Source organism: Gordionus sp. m RMFG-2023, chromosome 1 (assembly GCF_954871325.1).
Source record: "Gordionus sp. m RMFG-2023 chromosome 1, tfGorSpeb1-WG-v2, whole genome shotgun sequence".
Lineage (NCBI taxonomy): Eukaryota > Metazoa > Nematomorpha > Gordioida > Chordodea > Parachordodidae > Gordionus > Gordionus sp. m RMFG-2023.
Genome location: NC_088775.1, coordinates 41,936,227 through 41,951,959, shown reverse-complemented (window position 1 = coordinate 41,951,959; position 15,733 = coordinate 41,936,227). Strand labels below are relative to the sequence as shown.

General features: G+C 26.4%; 1 protein-coding gene across 4 annotated transcripts in view; it reads right to left on the bottom strand.

Moving 5' to 3' along the window:
- LOC135922650 (acid ceramidase-like) overlaps positions 1-15,733 on the bottom strand; it is a 42,173-nt gene that overhangs the window by 13,105 nt on the left and 13,335 nt on the right. For 2 of the 4 annotated variants that reach the window (XM_065457076.1, XM_065457077.1), the window contains exons 5-6: positions 7,891-7,969; positions 6,080-6,206 (exon numbers count right to left, since the gene is read on the bottom strand). The exons of 1 other annotated variant lie outside the window; for it this stretch is intronic. In XM_065457076.1, coding sequence (XP_065313148.1) covers positions 6,080-6,206; positions 7,891-7,969 — 206 coding nt within the window. Of the gene's footprint in view, positions 1-6,079; positions 6,207-7,890; positions 7,970-9,250; positions 9,727-15,733 lie in introns of those variants that run through there. One more of the 4 variants, XM_065457078.1, reaches the window with a different exon arrangement.

Here is a 15,733-nt window from a genome sequence, read left to right as displayed (position 1 = left end):
CAGGATGAAAAATTTAATTCTAATAAATGGTAATAAAAAATAAGAAAATATATTTTTAATGTTTTGCAAAAGGTACATTTTTATTTCAACTTGCCAAGTGTTTATAAAACTTTTGAAATTTGTGATAAAATAAGCAATCTTTTTTTTAAGTTGGCCTAACAATTTATATTGAATCTTGCCATTTTATTTAATTTCATACTCTATACAAATGGAACATTTTTAAAGTTGTAAAATGTGAATTTTTCATATTTAAGGGTAATTTATATCCGAGGTCTGAAAAATTTTTGCCCTGCCAAGTCCGGCTCTAATTTTTCATTAAGATTGTCCAGCCCGGTTTTTATATATAGACCGGCAATATATTTAAAACCGAATATTTTAAATCGTCTATATTATCTGTAAAAATTAAAAATAAATGTAATATATATAAAGAAAATCCGGAAGAGGCCAAATAATTTTTTTTTAAATCCGGGACAGGTCAAATTGGGGCCAGGCCATTCCTGAAAATATAAAACACAGGCCAGGCGGGGGCAAAAAAATTTTGTTAAAAAAGAATCCGGAATGGGCAAATGATACCTCTGCAGGTCTATGAAATAAATATTAATATTTATAAATAATGAATATAATTTCATTATATGTATTATCGACCTACAGACTCAACAATAAGCCCAGGTACACGGGACAACCAGTTTTTTAAAAACCAAGGCCAGGGTTAATTTTTTAAATAGCCGGTTTGGGCATAAAATATTTCCAAAAATACCCAGGCCAGGGTTAAAATTCTTTTCTTAAATGTGGGTGGACCTAAAAAAAATTTCCAAAAACACCAAGACCAGGCCTAATTTTTTTTAATAATAGCTGATAGCCTGTCAAGAATGATGGGGAATCAGATATTTATCTTATGAGGTAATTCAGAAATTTAATTTTATTAAGGATGTTCCGATATTTTATATCGGATCGGGCCGATATTTCGCCCATTTTAAAAAATCGGTTATCGGCAAATATTATAAAAATTTCTGATCCGACCCGATAAAAAATGGCGATTTAACAAAAATAAAATATTATATAATTTTTTAAAAAAGTTATATCTAAAAAACTATTATTTTTTTTTAATGTTTCAAACAAATTTAATGTCAATGTTTATATAAAAAACTGTATAATAAAAAAATAATAATTAGTATAGTAAATTGTATGTTGGGTGGGAGGAGGTCAAGAAAGAGAGCCGTGGATGGCAATGCAGTTAGATCTGCATATATCAATAGATATGCACTGTCTGAGATAGAAGCCTTCCTGTGAGTCACCAGTGATGGCGCGTATTTTTCTACCAAGGGATTTGAAAAAGGTTAGGGCATGATTGCCAAAAAACCCGGTTGTGTCGGATACAATTGGTATGAGATTGCAATTGGTTAGGGAAGTGTATTTATTAATTTTAGAGTTTTCAGCTCGCATGAATGAGTTGTTATTAAAGGAGGGAGCAAATCGAGTATAGTCCCATGCTAATGGAATTCCATTACTCCATGGTATTAATGTCAGCCCATCTGGCCGTATATTATTCTCGGTTGAGAGGCCACAGGGTTCGAGGGTTGCTGGAATTTGAGCTGAGCGTAGAGCACGGAGAATGGTGCCGTTAACTGCACTGCGTCGAGAATGTCCACCTTTAGAATGTCCAAAACAATTAACGGGTTGGGAACATAATGTACATGTGGATTTTTATAAATAAAATCGAAATCCATTTTTATGTTTAATTTTTTTTAATAGTAATAATTAGTTAAAAAACATTCTGCCATATAGTTATTTTTTTGGCATTCTGTTTAAAAAAGTGTGCAATAATCTCTTTAGAATCCGTTTTTCTTGATGCTAGTGATATTGACAGTCCCCAACACCGCAGACTAATCTCTGGTAAATTGGAAATTTTGGTATTTCTAAAAAGAAATCTTCGATAAATTAGTTTCAAATTTCATAATATTTTTGTTTATTACTAAGTATGTATAAGTAATTTATCAATAAAAAATTTTTATATACTTTTAAAATTGCAATTGAATTGAAGATAAACTATAACTGATCATTATAATATATTTAAATGACATATGTTATATAGTAAAATTATAGATGTTATACTAATAAAAAGTATATTAAAAATTAAAACCATTGGTACTTTACAGAATACAAAATTAGATATGATATCGGATCGGTAATCGGCCGATATAAATTTAATAACTGGAATATCGGATCGGATCGGCCTCCAAAAAGTGGTATCGGTTACACTCCTAATTTTTTTTTTGATGAAAGGTTTATTCTAAAATTTTCCATTAACTTTATAAATTATGTAATGAAGTATATATTTAGTATCTTTAATTTGTGTGCACAGTAAAAATCTTTTAAACAAAATTTTTATTATTTGTATTTGTAATTTATAATCTAAAAAATGCATTCTTGCTATAAAAGGGTTTTGTGGGGTAATATTAAATCGAGAATGAGTTGTGCAAAACTTATAAACTTTATGATTAATTTTATCTTATATCAAATTATAAAATAAATATAATGAATATAAATGGAGAAATATTCATTTGAAATTAAACTTCACTGGAGCATTTACGTTAATTTTTAACCGTAGTATTAAAAGGTTAAATAATATATTTCCAAAATAAGGTAGATATAATTAATAGTAATAATCTATTTTCCATATCCTTCCATTCATAATTTTTTTAATATTAATTATTGCTCATTTTTTATTGCTAAGATATGCTTCTAGTCTAGAGTAATTAGTCAACATGGTAAAAAAAAGAGCGATACATATTCAAGAATGAGAGGACTATTGCTCAAAAACTATATGGCGATATGTAGAATCTTATAATTCGAAAGAAAGCTTAGCCGGTGCAAAGGACGATGCCATATCTTAAAAGAAGAAGTCATTCTTCACATAAATAAGCACAATCATGTTTTAGATGGTACAACAAGATGCCTAAACAAGATAAAAAGAATTGCGCCATAGAAGTAATTGATAACCACATAAAACATCATGCTACACTCCCACCCATCGTAGCAATAAAATTACCATTCAGTGGGCTATATAGCTTACTGGTGCCCCTTCACCAAGTTGCGATTTTCTTTAATTCGATAGATTTACAATCTCAACTGCCACGAATTTTAATATTCTCTATCTGAATCTTACATGAAGACAAAATTAATCACTGATAAGCAGATGGTACATTTAACCATCCCAGTCATTTTTCAACAACCTACCTGCATGTTGTCATAAAAAGTTGTACCAACCATTTTTGAAATAAAACCCAAATAACATATAAAAGGATCTTGGGAAATAAAAAGATGGAATAATAAATTTATTTATTTTGATGTCTAAAGATAGGCGGGGAAAAAAATATAAGAAATTGTGGTAAAAGATATTGATTTAAAATGTATATTATTTTTTAGATATAAAATATTTTTCTTTTTCATATTATAAGGTTTTACTTAAAAATGTTTATTTATTGAGAAATATAATAATATGTAGAATAAAAATATTCTTTTTGTCTAAAGTACGGCGGGAAAAATATAATAAAATTATTATTCGCAAAAATAATGAAACTCGATAAAAATTTTCGTGTATAAATATCGAATTTTTTAAAAATATTGTTATCAGAGACCTACAGAGGCACCAATATCACAGCCCTGGGTTGTAGATAAAAAAAAATTTCGGCCCGAGTTTATTTTAAATTTATTAGCCTTAATAAATGAGTTTAAAAATATAACAAACCCTATATTATATGTATATATAAATAAAACTTATATAATATCTAGCAATTAGGGGAAAGCAGCCAATAATTTAAAAAAATAATTTGATTTTTTTGGATCAATACCTTATAACATGATTGGATAGTACACCAAAGTCACGGTATAAAATTTATTTGAGAGTCAATAGATTATATGCAACCACGGCCATATAATAATTTTTTATATTAATAAAATTATGATTTTAAATAAATCGGAGCTTACTCATATCCATCGAATTGATGTGTAACATCAGGTGAATGCTTTGAAGGCAAAAACAATCCGATAACTTTCATTTTTTTTATCGAATCTAACGTTGCCCATAGAAATAAATTATTTTTAAATAAACTTTATTTTATAATACCAATATATAAAAAAGACAACTATACTGATGATATCCAGACTAATAATATTATTATGTACCAATGATAATTCGTTAAAGACATTATAAAAGAGGATGGCGCTACTGTGGTAAAAAATGCACAATTTAAATGTTTAATGCAAATTTCATGTCATGGTGCCCTGTAAATTTAATTTTTTAAACCCAAGCGTAGCTCCATCTTTTAATTTGGGGCTTGGCCCAGCCCAAATTTTCATATATGCCCAAACTCGGCCCGTAATTTTTACATAAAAATTGCATTTTTTATCATATTAGAATATGATGTATTATAATCAGAGAGCGCAGGCCCGGCCCTAAGCCCGGGTACCAGGGCCGGGCCGTATTTTAAATTTTTAAAATATACCCAGGCCTGGCCGGGCCGGGCTTGAAAATTTTTTTAAAAATACCCAGGCCGGGCCGTATTATTTTAAAAAATTTATACAACATGAATTATTATATTCGTCAATTAGATATGGTTTCATTTATAATGTTTATATATAGTTATGATTAATATAATGTTTGGTGTAAAATTATAGTTTTTCTGCCATGCAATAAATACGCAAAGAATTAAATACATTATTATATAATATATAATATATTTTTTATCAATTAAAATATCTATTTTATTTTTTTTATAAATACATAGTATATTCTCAAAATATTATTTACACAAATTTTTTATAGTATCAATTTGTAATAAACTAAATATCTGTTTAGAATAAAAAATAATGTGTTGTTAAACGGCTCGTTTTGAGCCGATTTTTAAAAACGGCTAACTCAGTTTTTTATCCAGAAAAATATTATGCAAGCCTGAAAATTTTGCTCATAGAAGGAGCAAAGGTCTAGACATATAGTATCGAAATTTAGAGGCTTAGTCAATATTTTTCTGGCGAAAATATTGAGTTAGCTGTTTTTAAAAATCGGCTCAAAACGAGCCGTTTAACAACATTAGCTATATACTTGCTTATTAAATGATAATACTCGCCGATGAATTTTTTGTATATACCAGGTCGAATATAATTTTAAAAAATTCCGAGCCGGGCCCAATAAAATTTATTTAAATATTCGGGCCGGGCATAATTTTAAACCTGGGCACCGCCGTAAAAACCCGAAAATTTTTTAATCTGGGCCGGGTCGTACAAATGGTACCTCTGCAGGTCTCTGATTATAATAAAGGATGAACATATATCATTTTTTATAATATAGATCAAACAAACCCAGCCAAAAATATTTTTAAAATTTTCGACCTCTACATAGATATAAAAAAGTGGACATTTTTTATTATCTACATACCATCTATTAGTCTTGCAAAATAGTTCGATTTCAGCCCAATTACAAAAATGTTTAGCTCAGGGCAGTTCTGCTTTACATTATAAATGAAACTAGTGAATATATCTCAAACAAAATTAATACTCATTGTTTCTATAAGATTATTTTAAATGATTGATACTACTAAATTGGCAGAATAATATGGCGGCGTTTTATTTACAGGAAGAATGAAAAACATAAATTAATATTTATTTCCTAATTTAGATGATGATCCAGTCCCACAGGACTAAGTTAATAAAATTCATCAAAAATCGCGATAGGCGAATGTATATGTCTGGATGATGTAAATATAAGTCAATATGCAAAAATATTCAAGATAAAGTGATGATAATGTTAATGACCTTTCGGTTAACCATCCTATACGAATCTAGTCGGTATATAAGAGTTGAGTACACATAATAATTACGAAAATCCTATTCAAAATTAAATTTAAAAGAGCGCTAATATTTAGTGGATAGTAAAATATATATATTATTATTGTTTTTTAAACATATATTGATATTTAAAGAGACTAATTATAAACATTAGTCATTAGTGAAACAAACCATACAACTGAAATTTTTTCAGGCACATTGTGATTCTTCAGCTTTCTAAATAAATATAAAATACCCTAAAAATAAGCCAAAATCCAGATTACGAACGTGATATAAATTTTGTTCCGAAGAGTTGTCAACTGCTAAGATGGAGGTGCAAAACGTAAAAATTTCGTAAAATATGTTGTAGGCAATTACTCTCCCTAATTTTTTTAAAAATAAAATATATTCATAGCTAAAAGATGAGATATTATTCGTAAATATTTACGTACTGAGATCGTACTTATGATCTTATGGGTTTAATGATTTTACATCCCTTTACTATTTAATGTAATTAAAATATCATATTATATATACATTATATAACTCGTTAAATATTCGAATTTTTATAAATCTCGAAGGTTTTTAAAATATTAGTTTTACACATTCAAAAAACGATTTTCACAAATAGTTTAATGTATATGAACCTTGCCCCATATTGGTTTATATCTTGTAATGAAAGAGTCGTCATACATAGATTTTTAAGAATATTATAGACCTAAGAAATTGAGATGATTGCATTAATCATTTGTAAAAAAAATCTTTATACTAGCACTGCTTTTGAATTTAAAATTTAAATGACTGACTTTAATTTTTTTAGAAATTAGAAAACATGCTTTTTAATACAAAAGAAACACAAAAAAACATATCTCCAACTGTTAAAGAACGAAACTAATATGTCCTCGCAATCGTCTCACTGATTGCCTAGTCTAAAAACTACTTTACATATATTGAAAGAACTAACAAAAAGGCTATTGAAAATTTTTATATAAAACATCCGTCCATTTAATTTTTCTTAGAATTGTACTTATATAAATTAAAAAATAAATATTTTATTAATATTAGGGTAGTTTTTTTAATAAAAACTTAGGTATCTCTTCATAAAATTAATTAGTGTAAAGCAGACTTCCGAAACGCTTTAGATTTCTGAGGGACGGAATAGAATTTTAAAAAATTGTTCTGGAACGTTCCAATGTTAAGAAAATATTTTCAAATTTTAACCATTCTTTAAATTTGATTTCATTAATAATATAAACAATTGGGTATAAAAAATAAGCTTAAAAAAATCATGTTTTGTTCATTTATCTCTCCAGTCCCTATATAACTTTTCATTCGTATTAATAGTTTAATCTAACTTGGCTTCCCAATCTATATGTTTATCCAATTGGAGTTTAGTTTATGATAAAAAAAACTAATGGAATCAATTTAACCAAATTTTCGACTTTTTCGAGCTCATATATGTTTGAAAAGGCTAAGAAAATTTCCTTATTTGTCTGATATACTATAAAAAATATGATAGCTAGTTGAATTGGGTGTGTAGGTAATTGGTGTGGAATTTGTCATATATATATTTCTAAAAATATTTTGCTTTGATAAAAAATCTGAGATTAAGTGTGAGAAAGAAAAAAATTGAGGTTTGAGGAAATGTCAGAGAAATGAGGAATGATTGTGAGAATCACAGTTAAATCATAAGATAGGGCACTGGTTAATATCTATCTCATAATAATGATAAATTTTCTGTGCTAATTTTCTCTAATGAAAGCCTACCCATTATTTAGCAAAACAATAAAAATAGACTGATGCTAATCTTAACACTACTTTATTTATCAAAATATTCAACTTAAAGAATGATAAACATAGGATGGAAAATCCTCATATTATATTACAATTATTCAATAAATTGCTTATTTAATTCATATAAAATTACATTGATAATTTAGATCATAGGCGTAACCAGATAGTTTCTCGCTTGTAAATTTTCTAAAAGAAATTCCCCACCCCGGCTATGCCTTTGATCTAAATTATTTTGCCCATATTAATATTCAATATAACTCAATATTACTCTACCTTTGTTTAGGCCTGCTTCTCTGGATATTCCATTAATTTCTTCTCTATAAGGTGATGGAATTTTTTTATCCAATAAATTCTTCATTTACATATAAATTATATATCATTTAATTTCAAATGATAAATAATATTGATAAGTTTCAGTCCAATAAGAAATAATACTAATCAAGATCATAAGTTAAATTGAATATACCACTCTGCCTCGACAAAAAGGGACTCTTTTTAATTTCTCTTAACATATGATCTTTGAAATTAAAAATACACATGAAGAACTTAATTTTTAATGGCCTATAGAAAATTATAGTACAATTCTCTATTAATATAAAAAATTAAAAACAATTATTTTCCTCTAGCCATATCGGAATTATCATAAAATTAAAAAGTGAGGCAAGATTCAATAAAAAAAATTACCAGCACATAAATTTATAAATTTTAAGACTTTTATAAAATTTAGTTCTGTCGCTCTTAAATATTAGATTTAAAAGAGTTATTTGACTGTTAAACTCTGATGTTTTTTCAGTTGAATCTGTCTTTGAATAAGAACGCTGTGTTCTTACCTTTCTCTTCATAATTCCTCATATATTTCCTATTTGAACGTGGAGATTTGGTGAAGACTATTAAATTAGAGAGTTGCAAAATTAAAAAATTTCAACCTAGGCGTGCCTGGCCGGTGAAAAAAAATTCGATTTCGACCTGGCCTGAGTATGAACGAATTTTTTAAGGTTATATAGAAGAATAAATCTTAAACTCAATTAATAATTTTATGCTATATATAAATGATTTGCATTAAATTTATCAGTAATAATTTTGATAATTTTAAAGGGTATTTCTTAAATTTAAGAGGTAAGCCATTCCATGACATATCGATCAAAAAAGGGCCATTTTATAGACCTCGTTCAAATCGAATGAATCTTTGCATGATGTTAATATATGTTGTGAGGACAATGCAATTGAATTTTTTATGCTCTAATAATTAGTTCCGAATATTTGGCGGGTTAAAGTTTAAAAATAGCGTCCTTCCTAATAACCCAATAAAAATAAAGATTACTCAAAATATATAAATGATAGATACCTATATTTGCTATCATTATATAGTCTGGGAACCCCTTTCTTAAGAATTTTTTTAAAAAAATCTCAGGTGTTTTCATTTCCGGAAAGAGTAAAGGTTGATTTTTTTAATATCAAGCTTTAAATTTTCTAAAAAAATTTTATATAAGAAAATCTATATAAATTTATATTAAAAAAAATTAGGTTGGGAAAAACAATTATTTTTTTAATGATTTTATTGTTTATCGATAAAAAAAAGTAATAATAGATGGTGACATGCTAGAAAATCTATTATTAAAAAAACAATATTTACTTAATTTTGAAATAAAATATCATTATATAGGCACTAATCTCATTTTGTGTAGTTTTCAAAACGTCTGCGGATAGAATATAATGTATCTTCATTAGGTGGAAAATGAAGGATGGAGAGGGCCCATGTGGATACAGAAAACTAACTTGCACATTAATATAATTCATTCTAAATCTCGTATATTGATAAGTGATAATTTCCACTTTACCTTCGTGAAAACTTGAATGAATTTTTGTTTCAATACTCCTGACATAATGGTAAACACATGTATCTTTTGCGTGCCAATTATTGCGTAATTCAAATTCGTCTCTGGTTGTTCCATACCAAATACTTTTTGATTTAAACCCTTGTAATTTTTTTTTTCTGAATTTTGGTATGATTTCCATATTTTATGGGAGATTCGTCTATATCTTGCAATGAAACATTAATATCGCCCCAATGATACTTTTCGTAAAATAAAAAAGTTGTAACTACATTTGGCATTAGTTTCCTTAATTTTTGCTAATTCCTTTCTACGTAAGTCACAAAGATAATTCAATTTAGTTTAAAAAAGATGTTTCATTAAAACATATTATTTGTGACTTTTCTAATTTAATTAAAATATAGTTAGTGTTGCAGCTGTTAGAAATCGAAACAAAATAAAATAATAGATTATAAAATTATCAATCATTTTTATTAGTTAGAAAAAGAAATATAATGTTTATAAAAAAATACTTTTACTTTTTGATATTTTATTGACTTTTTACTTTTTGACTTACATTGTTTTTTTTTAAATTCTTATATTAATTTGAAAATATATAATTATAATTGGGATTGAATAATAAATGCTTAATTAAATGGTACACATGAGATTTTTCTTATTCTGGGTTAAAAATGTGACAAGGTTCAAATCGTGGAAGAATTCTAGGACATGGTTTCTAATAAATTATTCTCATTAGGATTTACAGGTAAAAGAAAATTTTTTTTATATATACACAACGCAAATTTTGAAAGAAATATAATTTTGAAAGATAATTAATCTCTCTAAACCATAAATTAAATGTAATAACGCTCCTCCGACACCTTTATTAGATGCATCTACGGCGAAGATTATTTCTAATACATTATTAAAACACACTAAAATCGGTTCTTCATCAATTTTTTCTTCAAAATCTCAAAAGCATTTTGTTGTGCAATTTTCCACTCAAAATGAACCACTTTCTTTAATAAATTATATAAGAAAGATTCCTTGCAAAATTCTCTACAAAACGATAATGAAAATTTACCATACCCAAAAAAGACTGTACTTCAGCTGTACTATATGGCTGATTCATATCAGAGATATTTTTTAAATTTTTATCAAGAGGTTTCACTTCAATTCCATTAATTTGATGACCCAAATACACTATTTCAGTTACAGCAAGAACAATTTTTTCTTTGCTAGCTCTCAAGCCCTTATCACGAATTCTCTTAAATACTTCTTCGAGACGTTGATTATGTTGCTCTGGTGTCATCCCAGTTATATATCATCTATATAATAAAATACACCTTTTAGCCCCTGGAAAACAGATGCCATGGTATGATGGAAAATAGATGCTGACACACTTAATCCAAACGGTAACCAACAAAATGCAAATAATCCTTTAGAAGTCGTTATCGTTAACAATATGCGAATTTCCACCTTTAAAGGTAGCTGTAGATAGTGGAAGAAAAATCAACTTTTGAAAAATATTTACCTTTTTAGCCAAAATCTTTTCAATTCTGGGCAATGGATATTTAACTTCAATGGATTAGAGCAAGCATATTTCCTTTTATCCATTTCTAACTAAAAAGGGATTGATATATAAATGCGAATATTAAGAAAATTCACTAGATTAAATATTTTAATTTTGCGGAAACTCTTTTGTAAACTTGGAAGAAAAAAGGAAGGTTTGTTTCTTTATAACTGACATAAATGCAAGAAAAAAGTTCACCCATCCCCTTTTCAAGGGCAAACTATATACATATTTTTATTATAAAACGTTTTATATTAATTTTATTTTTTAAAAAACTAATAATTTAGATTTTTTTAGCACATGGCCATCTATAATGACTCGTTTTTTTATCGATAAACATTTATAGTCTGTATATATTATAACTAAAAAAATATAATTTTAGCCCCCAACTCTAAACAGTGGCTGAGACATGGACCTATAAATGTCGAAAAAATGGGTCATTTTAGGCAAAATGCACTCTATTTAATATTAAAAATCTTTGGAGCTTGAAGAGTCATTTAAATTTCTTTATATAGACTAAAGTTTTATTGTTATATAATGTTATAATATTTTAAATGTCAAAAACCAGAAATAGAAAACTGGTAATGGCATAAAATCAAATCGGAATTTTTTTTCTCAATTTTTTTTACGTATAAAATTGATGAATAAATAAGCAAATTTTCAAGTTGCACTGCGTTCAAGTTTAGATATGACATTTTAATCATTAGTCTCTTGTAAATATTTTTAATAAATATTTGATATTAAGCAATAATTGTAATATAAGTCAAAAGCTATCAAAAATTTTATGTTTATTATTTAAAAGGATAGTGATTTATGATCTGGGAAAGTATTTGGAATGGGGAGGGGGGGGGGGGTGATTAATTTATTTGATGAATTGAATTTCTCTCCTCATATAACTAGAAAATAAGAATCAATTTTTTCTTATAATTTCTTGAAGACAAAATTTAATTTTTATATATTGTTAATTCAATAATTTTCACAATATGAAAATAATTTAATTTTAATTTTTCCTAACATAAAAGCATTTGTATTACGGGAATGTCTTTTGAACAAGATATTTCTTCAAATTCATCATCTTTTACATATGAATAATTAATTAATTCTAGAAATATGTGCTTTATAAAAATAAAATGAATCTAAGGTATTTCATATTTTATTCTCATATGGATGCTGAAGGTTGCTCTATCTGCTAACCTTATGGTAAAGTTTGCCATGGCTGTTACTAGAAAATATCGTTCCGCTTTGATTCCAAAATCAAGTATATGATGGCATATATTATGAAATTTATTCATATATTGAGTACTACACCATCAGAAAAAAAAAACATTTTTGATAAATTAAATAATCTTAAGAAAATCAATCATTTTAGTTTTTAAAAAAATGATCTTAAAACTTCAAATTTATTAAAGCTCATTTTTATATCAATATGAGTTTCTTCAAAATTAGAATATAATTCCTTATGATTGCATAAAATGAGTATTTTTTCAATTGGTTCCCTCTTTTAACCTTTTTATATAAAACGGATTTTATCAAGTATCATACGACCTTTTTAATCGGAATTATGAAAGTGTCCAATAATATCTATAGTCTCGAAAAACACTTCTAGCCTTTATAATATTTGAACTAGATAAAACACCCATTTTCTTGACCAATTTTTTGCTATCCTTGCCATGAATTCAGTCTTAGAAAATTCTTCTTGAGGGTCCAAGAATTTGTTAAAACCGTAAATATCTGAATTTTTCATTTCGAGAATGTGTTGTTTCAATTTTTTTTAAATTGCTTAATGATTTAACATTAATCGTTAATATTATAATTATCTTATGAAAAAATATTCAAAACATATTTCTTAATTTTTCACGTCAGATAATGCAAATTTTATCATTAATGATTTATTCTGGTTAATCATCCAACGAAGTACATTTCTTAGTACTTCACAACGTATATGTTTATCCAAATTGTGCGAGTTTTAGGTACGAAGTAAATATTTACATAAATTAACAATAGCCCCCCCCCCCCCACCTTATTTAATATTTTATTTAAATACATAAAATGATTTATCAAATAAAATGCTAATTTTTAAAATTGACTAATGATTAAAGTGCCCTATCTCCTAAACCTGAGCGCACATTTATTAATTAGTTCTATATCTATATATATAAAAAATAGAGAGAAATGCCGATTTGATTGATTTTATGATTTCTGGTTTTCTATTTTTTACAATGTTTAACATTTTATAACTTTAAGGCCTACCATTAGGCTAAATAAAGAAATTTAAATGCCGCTTCTGGCTCAATTATATTAAAAACTAAAGGGAGAGCATTTTACCAAAAATGACTTATTTCCCCAACGATTTAGAGGTAGTATCTCAGCCGCTCCTTGGAGTTGGAGGCTAAAAAAAATTTTTTCTTAGTTATAATATATATAAACTTTAGAAAAATTTTAGAAAAATTAGTGGGAGTCGGGTTGGCAGTCATATTAATTTGTCATGGAATTGACCATATATAAATTTACATTAAGGCGTATAAATAATAATATCAACTGTATAAAATCAATCAATACAAAAACCTTAAAGAGTATTAACAACTCAATTTGTATCAATTTAATTAAGTGTAATATAATTATTTAATAACTTTAGACTTTAATAATAATATAAATTAACGCCAGGTTGATCACCTCAACATATCCCCTTTTTAAGACTTCATTTTACCACTAAGAAATTTGGTTCGAGTGGAGACATATAAACCAGTTATAGAAACTAAGAGAAGAAAACACTAGGGAACACAAACAAAAAGAATATACAGAGAGCTGGAATTAGATGGTCAAGCTGGATAGAAAAGTATTGTATCGATTACGTTTAAAAACAATAATGAATTTTATTTGTATTTCTTTTGTAATATATATATACTTTTATATAATTATCAAATTTAACTTCTAATAGTATGCAATTTGATTAATCTCGATAATATAATATTAAATTAGAGTTATAATATTGTATTACAAATATAATATTCAAATGATAACCTTTTAAAATATATAAGATATTAAGGTATAACAAAAAGAGACCTAATTTCTTAGAGGTAAAATGAAGTCTTAAAAGGGGGGATATGTTAAGGTAGTCAACATGACGTTTTTAAAAATTATCATTAAATAATTATTAATTACATTTAAAAAGATCTTCGAATAGATATCTTGAACTCAGCGGCGATCTTTATTTATGAATTGGTACATCAATAGGTAATTAGTGAGCATTCGTCTTTCGATGTCTTCCGAGTCACTCGATAGAGACCGGAAGAATAAATAAATTGGAAAAAAGCGATTATCAATATAAATGATACCATTTTTTTGGCAGATACCAAATCCAATACTAAAAAATCATTTTATTATATCTAGTGTTTTTTGAAAGAAAAAAATAGAAGATAATTTATATACTTCTATCATTTTTTATTTATAATTAAATTATGAAATTTATAAGATTAAGATAAATCATAAGCAAAAAGTAATATAAAAAATAATTAAACAACCCTTGCCCTTTTTAGGTCCTATTTATTTACTAACTTGTAATTTTTTTATCAATTCATTGCCTAATGTAGGCTAAAAAAAATTTATAATTTATGAGGATTTTATCAATTTCAAGTATCGACCATCTATATTGGTTAATATTAAAAGTGTCTGCCTATAATGACACTGGACGATATCGTTAGTATCGACTGCATTATCGTAGCATCTATAAAAAAAAGAAGTTAATGTTTTTTATTATTCAATCTAATAAATAGCAAATGGGTTTTAAAAAAAAATAAATCAAAAATAATGCTAGAAATACCATTATCCCTATCGATTTCGTTATGTGGTCGTTTTTAATAAATCACATCACTTTTTAATCTTACAATAATTCTGATGGCTGGATGAAAATAATTTTTTTTTAAATATATGCAAAATATTTATTGCATACTAAAATGTCCTAAAGGTTTTTTTTTAAATTAAGATAGTCATTTTTTTAATTAGGTGAGTAGTATATAAATAAGTGTGATGATAACACAATATCGCTCTCAAAAATAACCCAAACACTCTTATCTTTGAGCTTAAATAAATTTTTAATTTAAAAATCATAAATACAAAATCAAAAACTCCAATAATATATATAGTGAACAAAATTTGGCATAAATCATATTTAAATTATTAAATTCGAAAATCTGTAATGTTATTGGGTAGTTTTATTTTGTTAAAGCCTTCATTTTTGGTGATAAATATTGTTTTTTGCTTATCTTGCGCAATCATTATTTTATTATATTATTATTAATATTTAAAGAAATAAAAAAAGAGTAATTATAAAAATTGTTTATGTCATATGTTTTAAAATTAATTATATTATTAATCAATTTATATTTATTTGTAATAGATATAAAATGAGGAAAAAACGAAATAAATCATTATTGTTTTCCTTCCTAAATTAATTTTTTTAGCTTCCAAAATTATTATTTGTCTTCAAAATTTTAAAATAAGAAAAACAGGGTTCACACAAAAAAGTAAGAGAAATTTAAAATAAAAAGTGAAAAACAATATTTAAAAATTTATATACCCAATAAACAAAAACCCCCAGATTTTCTTCAGAAGTAAGAATTTAGAAAGACTTTCCCAACTTAGCAGTTGTAAAATACTGGTGGCCAAGACAGATCTACGATTTTTTTTGTAAATTAGAGATTTATATTAACGCAAAGAGGCGGATTCATATTAA